General features: G+C 51.8%; 1 protein-coding gene across 4 annotated transcripts; it reads right to left on the reverse strand.

The window, feature by feature from the left end:
- Window positions 1–1,054: 1,054 nt before the first annotated feature.
- On the reverse strand, window positions 1,055–15,801 carry HNRNPL (heterogeneous nuclear ribonucleoprotein L). Of its 4 annotated transcripts, XM_057534168.1 has the most exons (13): window positions 13,179–13,462; window positions 11,113–11,231; window positions 10,172–10,409; window positions 9,954–10,041; window positions 8,808–8,902; window positions 8,650–8,722; window positions 5,235–5,306; window positions 4,843–5,123; window positions 3,636–3,757; window positions 3,120–3,321; window positions 2,219–2,276; window positions 2,022–2,117; window positions 1,055–1,437 (listed from the first exon to the last, which is right to left on the reverse strand). In XM_057534168.1, the coding sequence occupies exons 1-13, from the start codon at window positions 13,437–13,439 to the stop codon at window positions 1,379–1,381; spliced, it is 1,764 nt and encodes a 587-aa protein (XP_057390151.1). In that variant the 5' UTR covers window positions 13,440–13,462; the 3' UTR covers window positions 1,055–1,378. The 4 variants fall into 4 exon arrangements, with proteins under 4 accessions (XP_057390151.1, XP_057390153.1, XP_057390150.1 ...); XM_057534170.1 differs by lacking the exon at window positions 13,179–13,462 and adding an exon at window positions 15,735–15,801 and having other exon boundaries at window positions 4,843–5,306; XM_057534167.1 differs by having other exon boundaries at window positions 4,843–5,306; window positions 13,179–13,464.
- Between the last annotated feature and the right edge of the window lie 4,017 nt (window positions 15,802–19,818).

Raw genomic sequence — 19,818 nt, forward strand, 5'->3', positions numbered from 1 at the left:
CTTTTTACCCCCCTTGATTAGCTTAAAATAATCCTAGATTTTTAAGTTACGGCTGCAAGGTGACTGTAGTTTCTCCTTGTCTAGAGGTTTGCAGCTTTCCCTGATGAAACTCTGATAAATGCCATTCGACTTCAGTAGATGTTAATGTTTAAAAACTCTACAGATTACAAAGTGGGTTTTTTCAAGCGCACACAAGGAACTGGACTTTTTGACTTGCTCCTCTCTGCAGGATCTCTCCCCTCCAGTATGAGTCAAGGTTCTTAAAAGGCGGCTCCCTTCCAGGTTATCGTCTGCCCTCCACCCATATGGCCCAGTCCCAACCATAAGCACAAGTTCCCACCGACCAAGACTGGGGAATATCTATCAAGATGCAATTGAATGTATCCTTTAATCCAGCAATTCCACTGCTAGGAATTTACCTCCAGATCAGTATCAAGGAAGTTGGGTTAACATTTGTACGAAGATGCATAGTAGTACTGTTTGCAGTAGCAAATTGGAAATTACCTTCAGAACCAAGTAAATTATGACATATCCACACAAGATACTGTGTAAGACTAAAGATAATGAGGTTGCCCTGCATGTGATATGAGAACATCTTACAGTACAAAGCATTTTCTGTTAAGACACATATCCAAATAGGAGAACTTTCCTTATGGGAAAAAAAAAACTTGCTTCCAAGGGGAGTGGGGAGATGACTTTCACTTTTATCTGAGGTTTCACTTTCCAACCTTAAAGAAAGGCGGGTGTTTACTTTGTAAGATTAAGGCTTTCTTCTTTTTAAAATCTCTTCAATTTTTAAATTTTTTCAACTATTTACTTAAAAAAAAATAAAAAGACTCTTCAACTAGATCCAGCTTGCTTGGGTAGAGCCCATGAAGGATGCCACCAGGTCTCCCAGATTTTCAAGACCCTTTCATCATCTCCCAATCTGCATCTCTGGCCCACACTGCTCCTCAGGGCTGGGTCTGCCCCTCTGGAGGGGCTGCAGCTGTGTCCTGGCCGGCCTGCCCCTCTTCAGAGGACTGAGTGTGAGGGAAGCAGACACACCCCAGAATCCCAGAAAGTGCTACGTTTATTTTCCAAACAATTTTATTGAAATGTGCCAAGAGTACACGGGCAGCACAAATGTATGAACAGGAAAAAAAAAAAAATCACATGTACAATAATTTTTAAAAAGTGAAGGTTAATCTTGGGAGATATCAGTTCCCCTTCCCCTCCCCCTTTAGACTTCCAGCGTTTCCATTATGGTTAAGCCTCTACTAACCTAGCATTAAAAAAAAGGAATACAGGAACATCTGCAAAACAAAACAAACAAAAAAACCAGCATAAAGGAAAGAAATGTTTTCCTGCTCAGATGGGACTCTCCATAGGCACCTAATTAGGAGGCGTGCTGAGCGGTGGAGAAACACAACTTCAGGGTGTAAGGGTACGGCCCATCTGCAAAAGAGAGGACAGAGGTGTACCTGGGCCCCTCTCGGGATGCTCCCCCCACCCAGAGTTCCCCTGGCTTTGCACACATCTCTCCTTTTCTGCAATTCAACTGCAAGGGTCTAACTCTTCACTGCCACTTTTGAGACTCAAAAACAAGCCTAACACACAAGGCATTTCTCCTTCTCTTCCTTCAATTCCATGGAGGATCCCATTCCCAGCTTTTCAGCTGGCGCACAACAACAGGCCTGCCCAGGAACTGGGTGGGCAAATTTTACCTGCTGGCTGTTACAGCCCCTTTTCCTGGGTACTGAGCCAGCCTCTGATGCACAGAGAATGGCAGCTCCCTGGAGGACAAGCCTGAGCAACTCCCAAGCTGGCAGAGCGGGCGGCAGCAAGCAGCTAGGCTGGCCCTCCCACATGAAACATCAGGCTGCTCTCCTGGCCACCAGGTCCCACCTGCCTGTGTCACTGACAATAAGGAAATCCCTGGGGCCCTATCTTGATGGCAGGAAGGATGGCTCTGGCCCGAAGCGAGCCAACCCATTAAGCCACAAGGGGGATGGATGACCGCAGGACCCACAGACACTCACTTGGGTTTTTCATCTGATAATGGTTCAGGAAGCCCAGAGTTTCCAGGGCATCGCTCTTGGATTCCCACTCCAGCAGCCCAGAGGAGCTGCGTTCACCTGACAGGAAAAACAAAGGTTTTAGGCTGACTGAGCAGGAGCCAGGGAGCTGCCCACCTACAGTCAAGGAATGGGGGAGGAAGGTGGGGCAGTTTACTCACTTTTGCCTGAGAATACTTTCACAGAAGATGGCCGCTTCACTCCCAGCTCATCGCAGATCTGCAACAGAAACAGAAAACAGACTCAAAGGACTTCCCTGGTGTTCCAGTGGTTAAGACTCCACGCTTCCACTGCAGGGGGCATGGGTCTGATCCCTGGTCAGGGAACTAAGATCCCGCATGCGGCGTGGCCAAAACAAAAACAAAAAACAGACAGACTTAGAAACACAAGGAGTGCCACATGGTGGAATTCAAGCACACCACAGCTGAACACTTGGATTTTTCTGGACAAAAGAGTTTCTAAGCTTTTATCACACACTCTAAGGTGTCCCTGTAATCCCCCCAAAGGTTGAGAAACACTGCTCTTAACTATTTTGTTGCTTAAAACCGGGAAACTGCTTTTTAAATTTCCCATCTTCAGCTGTTATTTGGGTGTGTTCTGGCACTAGGTAAATGTTCGCTAAACCGAATAGCAACACCTCAGGCCACAGTAAGGCCCAAAGTCCAACTCCACAGTCAGACTTCCACCCTTCCCCAAAGCTGCCCCGGTTCCCTCTGACAGCACCATAATGGGACCCTCCCTTCTAATGTCATCTAGGCCCCAGACGGCATGACAGTGTGGATGTTTCAAGATTGGACGCCCATCACCAGTCCGTCATCCAGACAGGGAGAAATCTTTCAAGGCAAATGAGCAGCCACTCTGACTTGCCAAAAATACAAGCAGCATGGCAAACTCCACTGTTGCTGGAAGTCTGGAGCCATTCTGAGCCTTTCTTGGTCCCGGCTATGTCGCTAGCACCCAACCCAGAGCCCAGCAGAGCAGCTCAATAGATATTTGTTAAAATATAAAAATGAATGGCCTCCTCAGACGGCTATGCTGAAGGACCAAGTCCACGGCACCCACCTCAAAGAAATTCTCCTCCGTCACCTCCAGAGGGGCATTGAAAAAGTGTAGCACGTTGCTAGGGTGCTGGATGCGGTTCTTGGCTGCCTGCTCTGGAGTGGAGAACCGATTGTTCCTTGACTCACTGAAGTCTTTGTAACTGCAGGACCCATCTTCTAGCCCATATGACTGACCGGGCATGATGGCTGGTTGTTTGGAGACACTGTGGGAGTGAAGGGGAGCCCTGTGTCAGACCTCAAGTTGTCCCCCACCTTCTCCTGTGGCCTCCTTCCTGTCTGATAGCAATGTATGCCTCAGAGGGCACTGCTCCACAGCTGAGGAGAGGCCGACACACTTTCGCCCACTGCTTCAGAAGAACATCTGGGAACACACCTGCATGCCCAACTCCAGCCTGGATAAGCACTTGGCTTCTCTGTGCTCCTCTGACCTCTGTCCAGAGTGGGCCCCGTTCCCCCCTCCCTTCTCTCCTCAGTCCCTCTTCAACGCTCCCCAAGCCCGAGGAGCCTGGGTACCTACCAGACATTCAGCTTCTGCCCAAACATGAAGTTGTTGTTGAGGTGAGTAATGGCCCGGTCCACAGCATAGCCATCAGCCATCTCCACCATGGCAGCCCCCGGCTTGCTTTTCATGAATTTCACCTTGAGGAGAGCAGTCGTGATCAGCACCACTGCCCAGCTGTCAGAGACCCTTCTCCTGTCCCTTCCAAGTCAGTTAGAAGGAAGTCAACGCCTGCTCTGGATCGAGGCTTCCATTTCCTCACTTGCGAGGAGTCAGGAGAACAAAGAAGCGTGTCTGGCCCACAGCAGGTGCTCAGCCCAAGTTAGGCAGCAGAGACTAGGCAGTCTTTCCCTAACCTCAGGACCTGACCCATGAGTGGGTCATTTAACGAAGCACAACAGAAAAGCAGGAATGGTGGGAGAAAAAAAAGCAGCTACTTCCATCAACAGACATATGTACAGATACTGAGTCATGACTATGTGGGTTATGTTATAAAAACACTAAAAACAGTAGTGTCAGCTCTGAGTCCTGCTTCCACATACAGGTATGTGAACCTGGGCAAGTTATTTGCCCCCCATGCTTTCACTTCCCCTGCTTGCCTCATTACGGATTCTTGTGAGAATGAACAACTTACAACATTTAAAGCACTTTTAACAGTGGTACCAAAAAAACGCTTGACACGTTATTAGCTGCTAATATTAATGGGCCAGGCCAGGGGCTGTAAACTCAAAGGCTTCCAGGACCCAGATGGGTTTGACAGAAGAAACGACCTAGTCTGAGGTGGGCAGTCACCAGACAGCCCCAGCCGACTGTTCTCCCAGGCAAGGCAGGAAGGCTCAGTGTTGCCATAGCATCTGAAGTGTTCCAGAGAAAATCCTTACATAATGATCTTTAACTGTGATGGGTAAATTTTATACACCGTAATATTTACGTAATATTAAGTACTAACACTTTCATGTGATAAAGTCTGTTTTTTTCCAAAAAAAAAAATAACACTGAAAATTAAAAAAAGTAAAAAATAAAAAAATAAACCACCCACATAGCAAGAGGACCAAATAAAATCCATCTGCAGTGTCACCTGATTAAATAAGTTACCCTCTCTGGACCTGCTTGCTCCTAAAGAGGCTCCTTCCCCCTTCTTTGCTCACTAGGGGGCCAAAAGGTCGGGGCCTCCCCTGGGGCTGCCAGGGCTATAAGGAAAGCAGTGGACCTAGCGGAAGCTCACCTTCTCCACATTGCCATACAAGCAGAAGACATTGAAGACCCGGTCACAGTTCATCTTAGACTGATCCAAGCCATAGACCATGAGCACAGGGCTGTCGGCGTGGGGGCCATACTCGGGTGGTGGGGGAGGGGGTGGGGGGTGACCATACTGGGGGCCGTAGCGACTTGGGCCCCGGCGGTGACCCCCCACTGGTGGGCCCATCCTTCTCCCTTCGTAGTGAGGTGGGGGGGGCCCGTAGCCCTCATCATGGTAATGGCTGTGGTACCCACCGTGGGGCCCTCCTGGGGGGTGGGAAGGAAAGAGAGGGAGGACGGGTGAGAATTTGCGCGTCGGGCGGCGGGCAGGGGCACATGAGCCACGGGAGTCCACGGAGGGGAACCCCCTGCCCTCACCATATTCTGCGGGGTGATCTCCCAGGAGAGGGGGCTGCCTCTGGCGTTTGTTAGGGTTGCTGCCAGGGTCACCTGCAGACAGAGACAACAGTTAGAACCTAACTTGGAAAAAGGGGTAGCTCCCTCCCTCCTGACTACACAGGCTGATCTCGGCGTCCCTCGGCTCCTGAGGGCCTGGGCAGTGGCCTTTCCTTCCTCACAAGGGTTACTGGGGCTTCCTTCCTGTGGCCGGACCCAGGGTGGGCATGAAGCCCAAGCCTCAAGGCTGGAGCCCACTGTCCCTCCCGCCGCCCACTCCAAGCAGGCTGCCTTCCTTTATCCGTGAAGGATGAAGCCGGGTTCCGGGCCTCTCACCTTCCCGAGATCTGGCAGGAAGCCCAGCTCTTGGGCCCTCTGGGGAAGTTGCAGCCACTATGGAAGCTGATATGGGGGCCGGGAACAGATTTCTAAAATAACTCCCAATGAAGGGAGAGGAGTTAAGAGCCAGAAAATAACCCATGGAAGGGTAGAAAAATAAAATTGGGCCCACAAAGCCCCAAGGATCTAAGAGCGCTAGGGCCCACTCTCTAGAGAGAAGACTTTCTCAATCTTGGTACCGGTCACCCTCCCCTCTAGTCACATCCACCCCAAGAAGAGGGACTGTAGAAGAGGACAAACAGGGCGACATCAACATCAGTTCAAATGAGCAGTCATGTACAAGGCATCAACAGTCTCAGACAATGGCGCAGTTCCACCCAGCCCCAACCCCAGCTGCAGTTCATAATCGCTACCGTTAACTCAGCACTTGAGTGGCAAACACTGTGCTAAGTACTTTACAAACAGACATCACCGTTTCTTAAATTCCTCACAACAACCCTATGAGGTAGGTACTATTTTAGCCCCATTTTACAGATAAGGAAAATGAGCACTTAACTTTTAACTGAGCAGTTATTAATACACTTTGGCCCAAGGTCACAAAGCAAGTTAGTGGCCAAGCCGGGACTTGAACCCAGGCCTGGTTGACTCCAAAAACCCAGGGCTCGGGACCACTGCCCTTTCCTGCCACCCGGCCTGGGTTTTGTTTTCCAACAGTCATTACAAAGATGGAAAAGGGCTACTTACAGCAGAAGTACAGAGTACAATGTCCATTTGTCACAAAAAACAAATCTGTATTTTCTCTTACCATTGGACGCTTCAACAGTGAGTTAGCACAGTTCTGAAAGATGGCGTCCCATCAAACATACACTGCGACCCTGCATCACATGGTTTTACAGTCATAAATACAAGTTACGGTACACATCCGATACAACTTTTTTTTAAAGAATTGTTTTAAAAGTCAATGTTTTGATTAAATCAAAAATGGCTCACAGATGTTCTGTCCTCAGAAGATATCAGAAAAGTGGCAAATAAAGGTGTATGAAGTGGGTAGTGTCCCTCCATGTTGTCACCTCCTCACATTGTGTGCTGCAGTGCGGTGCTTCTGGCTGTGTAGCGTTCCGTGTGCGTGTCTCCTGGTTATGAGGTGTGCCAGTGGCCCCACTATGCCCGCGCTTTTGGCCTTGGGAGCACTCCCAGTTACCCGCCAGCAGGTAACTGTGTACCTCTGAGCTGTTTGGCTGTTTGGTTTTAGGTCTGTTTTGGTTTTTTTGATTTTTTGCTGCTGTTGTGGTTTAAGTTTGTTTTTGTTTTTTTTTGGTTTCTGATCTCCAGTTGGTGCAGATTATGTTGGCAGCCGATGACTGCAGAAAAAATAAAAATATCAAAACAGAAAAAAAAAAAAGAAAGCCCTCCCCAAACCAAAGGACTTAAAAAACGAAAAACAAAAAAAACCAAACCCACATGGCGAGGAATGGAGAGGATCCTATTGTCTTGGAGGCCCATGGAATCTACTTCAGTCTATGAAACGTTCTCCGAAAAGAGCGCCGCTGGCTGGCTGGGAGAGCTGTTCTCTGTGTTTCCTACTTCTGTGTACATTTTCGGGTTCAAGTTTGCTTGGATTTTGACATTTTTTTAATGTTTAGTAAAAAAGCAGTGTCTGCTGCCATGTTGCGTCTCTTTCTTTGTCTCTGTCTGCCTCTGTGCTTGTAGCTGTTCCTTGGAGCGCGGTGTGGTGTTCTTGATGTAGTGAGCTCAAGTCTGCGGCTGTTTCTGGGGACGTGGTGGAGGCTGCATGTTCTGTTCTCTCCAGGAAGAGCTAGTGGTTTCTACCCTGTGTGTTGGTGAGCAATGTGCAGAGGCAGAGCCGCTGAAGTCTGGTTCCCAAGGGGGTGGCGAAGCACCTCCCTCACTCCAGGTCACCTCAACAGCTCTCGTTTTTGACCCCCAGCCTGGGGGCGGCCAAAGCTGAGAGGCATCAAAACCAATGCACAGCCAGCCCCTGCCACTAGCCCCTGCCGGTCTGCACATCTTCTATTTATGTTCCTTGGAGAAGAAATGGTTGGTTGCCGTGTTTCTGTTAGCAGTCATGTAATGCCATTGCCCGCTCTGGTACATTCACTCGGTCACCAATTTGTCTCTGACCTCTGGAGGGGGCAGCGAGCCCCACAGCGCCCACTGTGAGGGTCCTGGGGAAGAGCCTAGCCCACCCGGCCCTCGGCTTCCCAGCTGCAAGGGCGAACAAGACAGGCCTGCCTAGGAACAGGGGCCTCTGGCCTCCCAGGGCCTGTGAGATGTCAGCCACCAGCCACCTCCCTCAGCCCACGGCCTAGCCCGACGTATCAGACCAAGACAGAAACAGAGATGGATGGTCTTGCTGAGGGGGCACCGCTGTTTTTCAAAGGCAAGGCTCCACCTCTCCCCCCTATCCAAGGCAAACCATTCTTGACAGATTCTAGGAAGGGGGTTGTCCATTTGGGCCCCCTGCAGAGATGTTGCATCCCCTCTACAAGTGAGGTGAGGCGTGTCCGCCCTGCTCCAATCCAGGGTGTCTCACCTCCACAAGGTCAACTTGCTCAAAGGCTCTGCTGCGAGGGCCTGGGAGCCCTCATCACATCCCCAATCTGTCCGCCCAGAAGCAGACCCTGTCAATAGTGGAGAGCAAGAGGACCACTCCTGGCCCAGTGAGAATGGGGTCAGTGACCCTAAGCACGCTCCTAGAAGAAAAGCAGCAGAATCCGTTTGGGAGCTGCTACTGGTTTGTAAGCCATTGCCGTGGCCTGTGCTCAGTGAGGCCCTGCTCCCCACCCCACCCAGGCCTCTGCCTTGACCCTGCATCCTCTGCTGCATCAAAGGGCCACAAGCAGCAGCTAGGACCTACAGAGGCCCCTCATTCACCCCCTCCCACTGGAGTGTATCTTCCAAGAGCTGACCCCCAAGGCCCTCCCATGTCCACAGGAGCCCAATGGCATTACATAACCCTGAGTCCAGGTCTATGAAGTGCGCTAGTCAAGTGAAGGCAAGGCGGGTATGTTTAAAACAAAGCTGCCGTCAGGATTACCTTGTCCACTGAGGTTGGGGTTTGTGTAGTCCCAAGTATCCTGATCATTCTTGAACACGTTTAAGCGTGTAGGCTGCAGGAACAAAAAAAGCTTGAGGTCAGCCAGGCTCCAGGCTCACCTAGGAAGCTGACAAGCGGCAGCCATTTCCCAGACCTACCTTCGCATATTCAATCTTCAGAGTGCAACAGCCTGAGTAGATGTCAGCCCCATTGAGTGAGGCCTTGGCCCGCTGGGCACTCTGCACAGAGTCAAATGTGAGTACAGTTAAGGCAAAGTCCCATCCCAAGAGCTCTCTGAAAAGAGCTTCAAGTTGCGCCAGAGAGGGAGGACAAGCAGCACCCCGAAGACTGCTCCAAGCGGGCTCTGGGGTTAGTTCACTGCCCACAGCCACCAGCCACGTGTACGGACGCAGCTGGAGTGCTGCCCCAAATGCGCAGACACGGCCAGAGCGCCTCTGAGACCTGCACTCCCCCTGCCCGGCCCCACCGCAACAACCTTCTCTGCCAGCGTCCCAGGCCGAGCCACCTTCTTCCTCGGCCTCATCCTCCCCCTGCTTCTACGCGCCCTGATTAAGCCTGAACGATCTCTGAAACGTTAACTAGATTACACTCCTGCCCTGCAAACCCATCAGTGACGTCCCACTACACCGACCCAAGCTTCACCCCACTGCCTGGGACGCCGTAACTTCTTCCAATGTCCTAAGGAACTCTCCCCCTCGTCAGCTACTCTTCAGTTGTCAGGTTGCTCGCTTTCTCCAACGCTAAGCTCCTGCCCACCTGAGGACCTTTGCAGAGGTGGTGTCCTCGGCCTGCATATCAGTTCCTACCTCTACATGGAAATAAGGATAGCGCCTTCTCAGAGACTTTCCCAGAAACCCTGTAAATTCTTTCCTCTTGTATCTCATGGCACACTCTTCTCTCCCTTCACACTTTAAACCCCATACTTTCACATTACACAACCCTTGAACATGTGTACACGTGTGGGTGTTTTAGGGGCACCAACTCTCTGTGCAATTGAAATAATCCATGTATTTAACCAACCACAGATGGCATAATACTGTAGTATACATTTAGTGAGTGAGATTCACCTTAAGTGGACCCACAGAGTTCAAATCTGACCTGTTCAAGGGCCAATTATTTAGGTGCGATTGTTTATTAACCATCCCTTCCATGAGACCATGGGCTCTATGAAGGCATCTGGCACATGGCAGGCGTTCAGGAGACACGTGCTGGTTGAAAAGATGGACTCCGACCGAGCCCTGTGAGCTCCCATCTCAAGGAACACCCATTTCCTAGCAAAGGATATTCCACCATAGCCTGGACTCCATTCTTCCGGAAAATGACAATTCTCTGGACAGGACCACAAGGGTTACAGATAGTATAAAGAACATCCTGTAAAAACCAAAGACAGGCAAGATGAAGGGACACTAGCAGGTCAGTCTGGCTCATGGGTGAAGACAGGAAGAAAAGGCAGGAGGGAGATTCCATAGAAGAGCCTAAACGAATAACCACTGGCACGCACCGTGGTAATTGAATAGATGGGGTTCAGGATGGTAAAGAGAAGCACACTGTTGACGCTCCTGGAGTCATCCGAGTCCCCGGGGCGGGAGATTTTCTGGCTGGTAGAGTAATTGACAAAAGCTGGGTGGCCCGCAATGTAGATCTGGTTGTCGGCTGCGTAGTTCACGGCGTTGCAAGCCCCCAACACATCTTCAAATTCCACCAACGCTTGTCTCTTTTTAGGCATTACCACCACATAACTGGCAAAGAGAACACACGTTGCAATCCTCTCAGGGGGATGGAGACAAGAGTCAGAGGACGACCTCAGTTATCTGCGATCCGACTCCTCCCTGGCCTCTGGACTCCTCTGTGCCCGTCATGGTTTCTTGACGTGAACACCCCTTGCCGTTAAGTGGCACGACAAGCAAAAGAGGTGTGTGCGGCTTTGGCATCAGCTTCTCTGGGAAGCCTTCCTTCCCAACCCCTCACCTGATCGAGTCAGATGCCTCCCACAGACGGCTGGGTTTCCCCTATCACAGTGTTGACCACTCTGGGTAGGCAACTGTCTGGCAGGAATCAAGACAGTGATGTTCACTCCTCTATTCCCATTACTCACCATGTGCCAAAATTACCAGGCAGAGAGAGAGAAAAAAAAGGAATGACAAAAAAAAAGGAAGGAGAGAAAAACACAGAACTTGCTGTAACTTATCCAAAGTACAATGGCTAACCCCAGGAGTAATGGACCCCAGGACCTAGCTAAAGGAAGGAGAGAAAAACACGGAACTTGCTGTAACGTATCCAAAGTACAATGGCTAACCCCAGGAGTAACGGAGCCCCAGGACCTAGCTAAAGGAATCTGGACCGAAATGGCCCAGTTACTTCTAACCAGAAACCCGGTGACACACAGGACACCAAGGAGTTGACTCATCTGAACGCCCAACCCCTGGCCTCTGAGCTGAGTACCTGATGGGTCCAAACTCCTGCAAGGCCTCCACAAGGTCAGCTTCCACCACGCCGTCAATCAGGCCCCTGATGTGGACAACTGGGGAGGCGGGGGTTTTGTGCGGGTCATCGTAGTTCTCCTGAGAAAGGAAGCAAAAACAAGACTTCACTTTCTGCTGTACAAGACAGTGGATTACTGACTTCCGTGCCACTGGGGACTCAAACAGATAAAACATTCGAGGGTGTCACCCAGGAAAGACATACAGGGCAGGCAACTAGGGACGGCAATTCAACCAATCACCCCACAAGGATTCTGGGCCAGCAGAGCAGAAGGCCTGAGTGTATGGCCACATGCCTAATGGCTCTTACTGTAGTTTCTGACGAAGGCAAAATGCAGGACCAGACAAGTCCCAAGTCCCATCTTACAGTCTTCCCAGCACCAGTCTCTTCCCACTGGTCAAAGAAATGTGGGAAAAGAGTGGCTTGGAAAGGGGACTCAATTTTCTGCTGCAGCCTGAACCAGGACATTCCCTTTGCATTCACCCAAGTTTTTCTGCCCCTCCCCTAGTGGAGGAACCTACCATCACCACACAGCCAAGCACTGCTGTTCCCCACCACTCATCCCCAGGTCCAGCAGGCGCCTCAGACACCGTGGCATCCAGGCCAGTCCTGACTGCCTCTAGTCTTTACTCTCTCACCAAAATCTGTATTGGAAAATACTACCTAGGTCAGACTAATGAAAAAGAGAGTAGTCTTCAAAAGAAGAGAAGATCCAACCTGTACCACTAAAAATCAAGACAGTTCCCTTCCCAGGGGAAGTATCTTTCCACCCACAGACAACAGCGTCTGGGAATCAAGAAAAAGCAAAGTAACTTTCTCCACCTCTCCTGGGCTCTGGGCCCAGCCTCCCATGTGAGAACCACCAAGCAGAAGCCCATGTACCACGGGCAGAACTGGATTCTATCTCAGGAATGAACCACACAAACCACAGGAGCCACACCCGCCTGATGGTTACCAGCTCAGCGATTTGGAGCTCCACAGCCCTGAGTTCTAATCCCTGCCCCTCCTCAGACTAGCTACAAGACCTAAAGAAATTTACCTCGCCTCTGTAAATGGAGAATAGTAAGCCCATCCCTTACCTCATAGAGGAGTATTAAGAATTCAATTAAGATACCTTTCAAATGCACGCAACAAGGCCTGGCACGGTTTAAATGCTAATAAATCACGGCTACAGAGCACCGCTAAACCATGGAAAACTCTGCAAATGGCTGAACAGGACAGGGCTTCAGGAACTTCCAAGGAGGAGGGAATGGGCTCCAAGCCAGGAGTAACAATTGGTTGTCTTTTCCGAGGAGACTGAAGAGGCTGAACCCCTTACAAAGTGCCCACCCCTCAGGGAACATTTTGGTTCATCAAACCTACCGCACCCAGTTAACCCTCAAAAATGTAAGCAAACTTGTGATAACTCCAGAGCTTGGTTCAACTTCCAAACGGCTAAAAAGACCTCTCACAACACTTTCTTCCGGTTTTTAATGCCCACAAAAATTAGGCAGATATTCTGGTCTGGGGGAATATCCTCAAAGAAATCAATTTCTGTACTGAGACAAACCATGACGCTACAAAGATCAAAGAGCGATCAGGCAGAATACCCCACTCAGGCACGGAAAAGGCTACCGCCCACCCATTCCCCGCTCACGCGGTGCCCCCCCCCACAACCGCCCACAAGGCCCGGGCAGGAGAAGTGCGCCTGCGCATGGGGCCAAAAAAGAAAATGATAAAGAAAAAATCGGCCCGACCGCGTGCCCGGCCCCCACAAGCCAGCCCGCGGCGCCTGCGCACTGCGCCACCTGCAGCGCGAGCAGTTTCCTCCGCCCCCACACCCCGCTCTGTAGAGCGCGCACGCGCAAGCGCCTGTCCTCGCGCAAACCCCGCCGTTTGCCCAACGCCTAGCCCCTCCCCCACACCGTCCACGGCGCGAGGGCCTGGGCGCGTGCGCACAGCACCCCCCCCCCAAAATAAAGGCCCTCAACGTAAGAAATTTTTCCTCCCTTCCCGGCCGTCTCCGGCGCTTAGGGCCCTGGCCTCACCCCGCCGCCACCGCCCGCCGCCCCGGCTCCTCCACCGCCGCCGCCGCCTCCATGCTGGTCGCCAGCGTTGTCAGTCTTGAGCCGTTTAGGGGCCCGGCCGCCCTCACTGCCGCCGCCGTAGTAGCGGCCACCGCCGCCTCCGCCGCCCGCCGCCGCCATCTTCACCATCGCTCCGGACCGCCTCCGCTGCTCGTCCGGCTGCTGCCTCTGCTCCAGCCTCCGACGCCGCTTCTCCGCCCGGGGCAGCAGCCTCCGCGACATGGCGGCCCAGAACCCGCCTCCCCCCGCCTCTCATTGGGGGAGGGACACGCCCGTCACCCGCCGCCCCCACCCGATAGGGGGAGCCACTGGTCCCGCCGCTGGGGGAGGGGAAGCCTCCATACGTCTTGCGCACCTATTGGATAAAGCCCACGCCGTTCTGCAGGAGTGCCCGCCCTTGTTTGTCTGGGACACTCCTTATAGGCGAGCGCTTTCTGCCAGTCATTTCTGCGACCCCGCCGCCTTAAAATAAACTCCAACTTGATTGGTCAGATTTCTGACACCGCCTGGCCTCGTTAGGAGCACCTGATAGGAGCGGCGGTCCCCACTCTCCCCAAAAGCCCCGCCTCCTTCCCACTTTCATTGGTCTTCTCACTAATCCATCAAACCGAAAGCCCTTAGTCTTCCGTCACAGCGACTACCTTCCCGCGCCTCTCCGCAAGGAACCAAGGAGGCCCCTCCCTTTTGCCTCTCTCCAGTGGCTACTGCAGGTGTCCATCTTCTGCAAGACGCCCGATTAGTCAGTTGAGAGTGGAAAGAGTCCTCTCACCAGACGGTAGGACCACTGGTGGCCCCTGATTGGGTGAAAAAGGAGAGCCCATCCCTGACCCGTAGGCGCTCTTTGGCGCAGTCTAGGAAAGGATCGGAGGAGAGGACGCATGCGCGAATCGCTTTCAGGCACCTCTGGAGGCGGGGCGACCCTCTAAAGGAGGGAAGGCCTGAAGTACCCTGAGTCTTTATTTACTGCTGTAAGCAGCCCCGCAAGGGCAAACTAAGTTAGAAGGGCAACTGCCAGTGCAGCTCTGTCCCCATCACTATATTCTATTCTTCTCCATCTCTAACCTTCACAACGCCAGAGAAAAAATTTTTGAACCCAATCTGACCCTTTCCTTCAGTATAAAACCATTTGCTGTTGTCGACTATCTTATGACCCAGTCCAGTTCCCCGGCGTCCTTTCACCACTCTACCACTAAATTCAACCACAAATAACTCCTTTCAATTGCAGAAAGGGAAGGATCTTTCGCGCACCTCTGGATCTTTGGCCCGAGCAGGCCCTTCCACCTAGAACACTTTCTCCACTATCCCTCCTGCCGGAGCTAAAGAATAAATTTCTCTTGTTCGTGCTCTGCTCACTCTGAGAAGCGTTCCTTGTCCCTACCAGCCCAGACCCTCGGCTTCCCCCATAATAACCCCTGATCGCTCAGGCCAATGGTTCTCACGCGACAGCCCTTACTACTCTGGGTCGTCACAGTTGGTGGCTGTCTTTTTCCGTAGCATGGAAGTGCTTGTGTGAGCAAGGGAGCGGTGGTCTCTGCCTCGGCCTTAGTGAAGCTGGCCACCCTACCAAGCGCCAGGTACAGCACCCGGCACAGTGCCAGCACTCTGCAAAGGGGAGTACTTAGGGTATTCTGAGCGTCTGGCGGGCCTTGTTTTCTCCGAGGCGGGTAGGGCCACCCCGCAGAGAACACCTTCCCAAGTCTCTAGGGTACAACGACGCCCAACAGCCGGAACCTGGGGGCGGGGCTGGGGGGGTGACCTAGGATCCCGCCCTAAGGGCTTTAACCTTATGGGGCTGCCTGCTGGGGGGGAAGGGGGGAGAGAAGGAGGGGACGCTGCGCTTAGAAAGCGAGGAAACAGACGTGGGAAATGCGGGGGACGCCCACCAAAGATGCTCTGGAACCTTTCCACTCGGGTGAAAGGGGGTTCCCGAAATAGGGGTCCTAGTGGAAACTAAGTTTGAAATGGGGTCAGTGGCACTAAGAGAGTGGGACCGGCCTGGTAGGTCCGCGGGTTTGAGGAGATACGAAAGTTGGGGTGGGCTGGTGGAGATGTAAATCAGCTCCCGATCACCCCGAAAAGATCCGAAAGAGCCGGCCGAACGGAGATGGGGGACGGCGCAGCGCCTCCAACACGTGATCAGTGCGACGGAATTAAGGCGGTGCGGCTCCGACTGAAGGGCGGGGTCGCGAGGTCCAGACGTCAGAGGAATGTGGTGGGGGGAGGGGGAGAGAGGGGCCCCTCCCCTCCCCGCCCCCGCGCCCGGCCCGGACGCCCCTCGCGCCGGCGCGCGCCGACGGGGCGCGACGGAACCGTCCCCCGCGCGACACGTTCCGGGCAGCTCGGCCGCCCGAGTGCGCCCACGGCTGGCGACCGGGCTGCCGCGTTATCTGCACACCCGCGCTCCCGGCTTCCGCCCCTCCCCCACCCCTTGCACACGGGCCGCGGTCGCGGGCCCCGGGCGGCGCCTCCCTGGGATCCCCCCTCACTCCTCCCTGACCCCTCGCCCCCAGCCCCTACCAGTTCGGCGGCGAGCCTGGCCGGCCGTCCGAGATCGGAAAGAGAGCAGACACTGGGAAGTTTTGGGGGAGGGAGGGGCGGGACTTAAAGGGACCACGACCTCTTTCCAGCCCGGGGGAAAAAAAAATTGGGGGGGGGGTAGGGGGGGGAGATCGAGAGTTGCTCTGCGGTTGAATGGAGGAAACAACGCAAAAAAGGAACGGGAAGACTCCGCGTCCCTTTTCCCCAAACATCCCCAGGCCCTCGATACCTGCCCCCCATCCCTCACAGAAAGTCGCACAGTTGTTTGGGAATCACGCCTCATTCCTCCTGGTCAGCCAAGTGTTCTGTTGGTTGAGGTAAATGTTGGGGTGCACATTGTACAGACGGGGAAATGGGCTCAGGGGACGCTAGCGACCTACCCGGGATCCCACCGCTTGTAAGTGGCATATAGCAGGATTTGTCTGCCACCGAAGACACATACCCAGTGCACGGCAGTGCCTGTTAACAGTGATGGGGTCTGCAATATCCCTTGGAGGGTAAGAGCATGAGTCCTGAGGTCAGACTGCCAGCGTTCAAATATGGACGGTGCACCTACTTACTCTGTGGCTTTGGGAAAGTGATTTAGCATTCTGGGGACTCTGTTTCCTCATCCGGTAGGAGGTTGGTAATAGCACCTGCAACGCTGGGTGGTCTTGAGAAGTGCTGAGAATGTCTGGAAGCAGAGGGGACCTCAGGTCTACCTCCATTTCAGAAACTGAGGCTCAGAGAGGGGAAGGACCAACTGAAATTCACCACAGCTGGGCAGCATCTGAAAGAACAAGTCCTCCCCTCCTTAGGGCCCCCGTGGCATAATCCAACCCTTGTGGGCCCATCCAAATCCATGCCTAACCCTTTCCACTTGTCCTCTACGTGGCACAAACACTGGTTTTCCTTCTGTTCATCAGATACCCAGAGCTCATTCCTGACTCTGCACTGGCGGTTCCCTCTGTCTAAAACACCCTTCTCCCAGATCTTTGCTCCTCATTTGAGAGGCCTTGGCTCAAATGTCACCTCCTGAGCACCCCAGCCTAGTTAGTCGCCATACACAGTTACAATCATGGCTTCCCATTTATCTCCCTCTTTGCTCTTATTGCCATGTGAAAACAACCAGTTATTTAATTTTTGTCTCCTCACTAGAATCTGGGCTCTTTGGGGGCCAAAAGTGGGTATGTTTTCACCCCTCTAAGGACCTACCCTGGGGTCAGTCACTCATTCATCTGATGTTTATTGAACTAACACTCTTTGGGGCATCTGGGATAAAAATGGTGAACCAGATAAGAAAAAATTCTCTCCTTCCGGAGGTTCCATTCTAGTGAAAGATGCACAATACATCAGTAAAATATGTATCAGAGGTGATAACTGCTATGAAGATAATAAAACAGGGAAGGAGGATGAGGAGTACATGAGGGCAGTTTGCTCTGCTCAAAAGGATATTCAGGGGAAGCCTCACCGAGAAGGTGACATTTTAGCAAAGGTCTGAATAGGAGAGAGAGGAGGTCATGTGGATACTGGGGGAAGAGCATTCCAAGCAGAAGGAACATCCAGTGCAAAGGCCCTGCGGTGAAATGTGCCTGGTGTGTTCCAGGAATTGCTGGAGACCTTTGTGGCTGGAGTAGAGGAAGGGAGGGGTAAATGGTAAGTGATGACATCAGAAAAGGGGGAGAGGGCAGTCTGTGAGGGTCCTCCTGGGCCATGGGGAGGGAAGGACTTTTACTTTTACTCTGAGGTGAGGCCACAGGAGGGTTCCGAGCAGGAGAGGGCCCTGATCTGGCTCAGGTGTTCACAGGAGCCCTGTGGCTGCGTGCTGTGGGTGTGGGAAACAGACTGTGGGAGGTGGGGTGGGAGCAGGAAGACAGGAGGCTAATTCAATGGGAATGGGCTGGAGAAGGTGGATGGGGTCAGGATGGGGGCCGTGGAGGGATTGAAGTGAACAGGTTATGGATCTGTTTTGAAAGTAGAGCCCATAGGATGGGCTGAGGGGTCAAAACTCCTCATGATTCAAAACCACCTCAACTGCAGGGTTCATAGTGGTGGCCAACATCCCCAGCTCCTTTTGGTCCTCTATCCACTATGAGATGCTTCTTTTTTAAGGAGCATCTCTTCTCCCTCTCCCTTTGACACAGGCCTGTTCCATGGCCTCCCAGGACCAGCCATCCCCATCAGTGTCACGAGTGTGCATAACTGCTCTCAAACACCTACAGCAAGCCCGTCCAGATGGAGGTGGGGATTCCCCTGGCTTGTAGCCTTTTGAAAAAACACTTTTTTAAAAAATTATAGTTGATGTACAGTATTATGTGTCCCTCCCATGGTCACACCTAGACCTTGTCTCAATCACTACAGCCTCTTTAGAACCTCAGTTTCGTGCGTCTTGCGCTCTACTGATCACCTGTCTTTCTAGTTCACTCCCTTCAGAAGCTCAACTCCGATAATCCATTAGCCCTACCATGTTTCCATGACCCCTCCACCCCCTCATACCTTCACAGATTAAATTCCTTGACAAACCACTGTAATCGCCCCCTTACGCACATTCTCTACACACTTCCCCCTCTCCACCCTACTCATCTGGCAAAACCACAATCCTTGTTAAATCTAAGGCTCCATCTATCGCATGCCTGCATCTGTGCAGATGAATGTGGATGGAAAAAAAATACACAATCATGCTAACTGCTCTCGCCTTAAATTCATACCCACCGACTTGGAATGCTGCCTAACAAATTTTGCCTCTGCCCCTGGTCCCTTGACTCTCCCAGACGATGTATCAGATCTTCTCCTCAAACCTCTAACAGCGTCTTCCTCGTTGTCACTCTCAGCAGTGACTTTCTCCCTGCTTTCTGGGAGAACTACAGCCACCCTCCCCCCATATCCACCCTCCTCCTGCCTACTTGTGAGTGGGGTAGCTAGCCATGTTCCCATCTGCTGGGCTTCTTTTTTTTCCTATGCGTATTCTCATTTTTTTCTTCCCTAGTCAAGAAATTGGTCCCCTGTGGGCTCAGGGTCTCAGGAGAGAAATGTGACAGGCCCCAAAGCAGAAATAGGCCAGCTTTCTTTTCTTTTCTTTTTTTAAAGCCTCTTCAGGGCTCCAGGCGGAAATAGCTTCATGGTCTATTGGGCCTCAGATTGAAAACTCAGATGCCTTTAGGGTCAATGGGTGAAGCCAGTGTGGTAGAGGAAAAGTTCTCAGTTGCATTACACAGTTGCGGCTTATTTTTCCCCAAGATTTATTGAGATATGCCTGACATTCAAGAAACCATACATATTTAAAGAATACTGTTGATGAGTTTTGACTTATGTATAAACCTGTGAAACCGCCACCACAATCAAGGTGATGACCAAAAGGAACAAGGACACCTACTGTATAGTACAAAGAACTATACTCAGTATTTCATAATAACCTATATGAGAAAAGAATCTGAAAAAATATATATATAGATATATATGAATCGCTTTGCTGTACACCTGAAACTAACACAACATTGTAAATCAACTATACTTCAATAAAAAATTAATTTTTTAAAAATTTTGAAAAAGAGAATCTGAAAAAGAATATATAATGGAATCACTGTGCTGTACACCTGAAACTAACATGATGTTGTAAATCAACTATACTTCAATTTAAAAAATAAAAAGAAGGGACTTCCCTGGCAGTCCAGTGGTTAAGACTCGCGCTTCCATTGCAAGGGTGCGCAGGTTTGATCCCTGGTCAGGGAACTAAGATCCCTGGGGACACGTGTTCGATCCCTGGTCCGGGAAGATCCCACATGCCGCGGAGCAACCAAGCCCGTGAGCCACAACTACTGAGCCTGCGTTCTAGAGCCCGCGAGCCACAACTACTGAGCCCGTGTGCCACAGCTACTGAAGCCCGCGCGCCTGGAGACCGTGCTCCGCAACAAGAGAAGCCACTGCCATGAGAAGCCCGCGCACTGCAATGAAAAGTAGCCCCCGCTCGCCGCAACTAGAAGAAGCCCGCGCACAGCAATGAAGACCCAACGCAGCCAAAAATAAACTACAAATAAAATAAATCAATTTAAAAAAAAATTTAAAAATTAAAAAAATAAAAAGAGGG

This window comes from Balaenoptera acutorostrata, chromosome 19 (assembly GCF_949987535.1).
Source record: "Balaenoptera acutorostrata chromosome 19, mBalAcu1.1, whole genome shotgun sequence".
NCBI lineage: Eukaryota > Metazoa > Chordata > Mammalia > Artiodactyla > Balaenopteridae > Balaenoptera > Balaenoptera acutorostrata.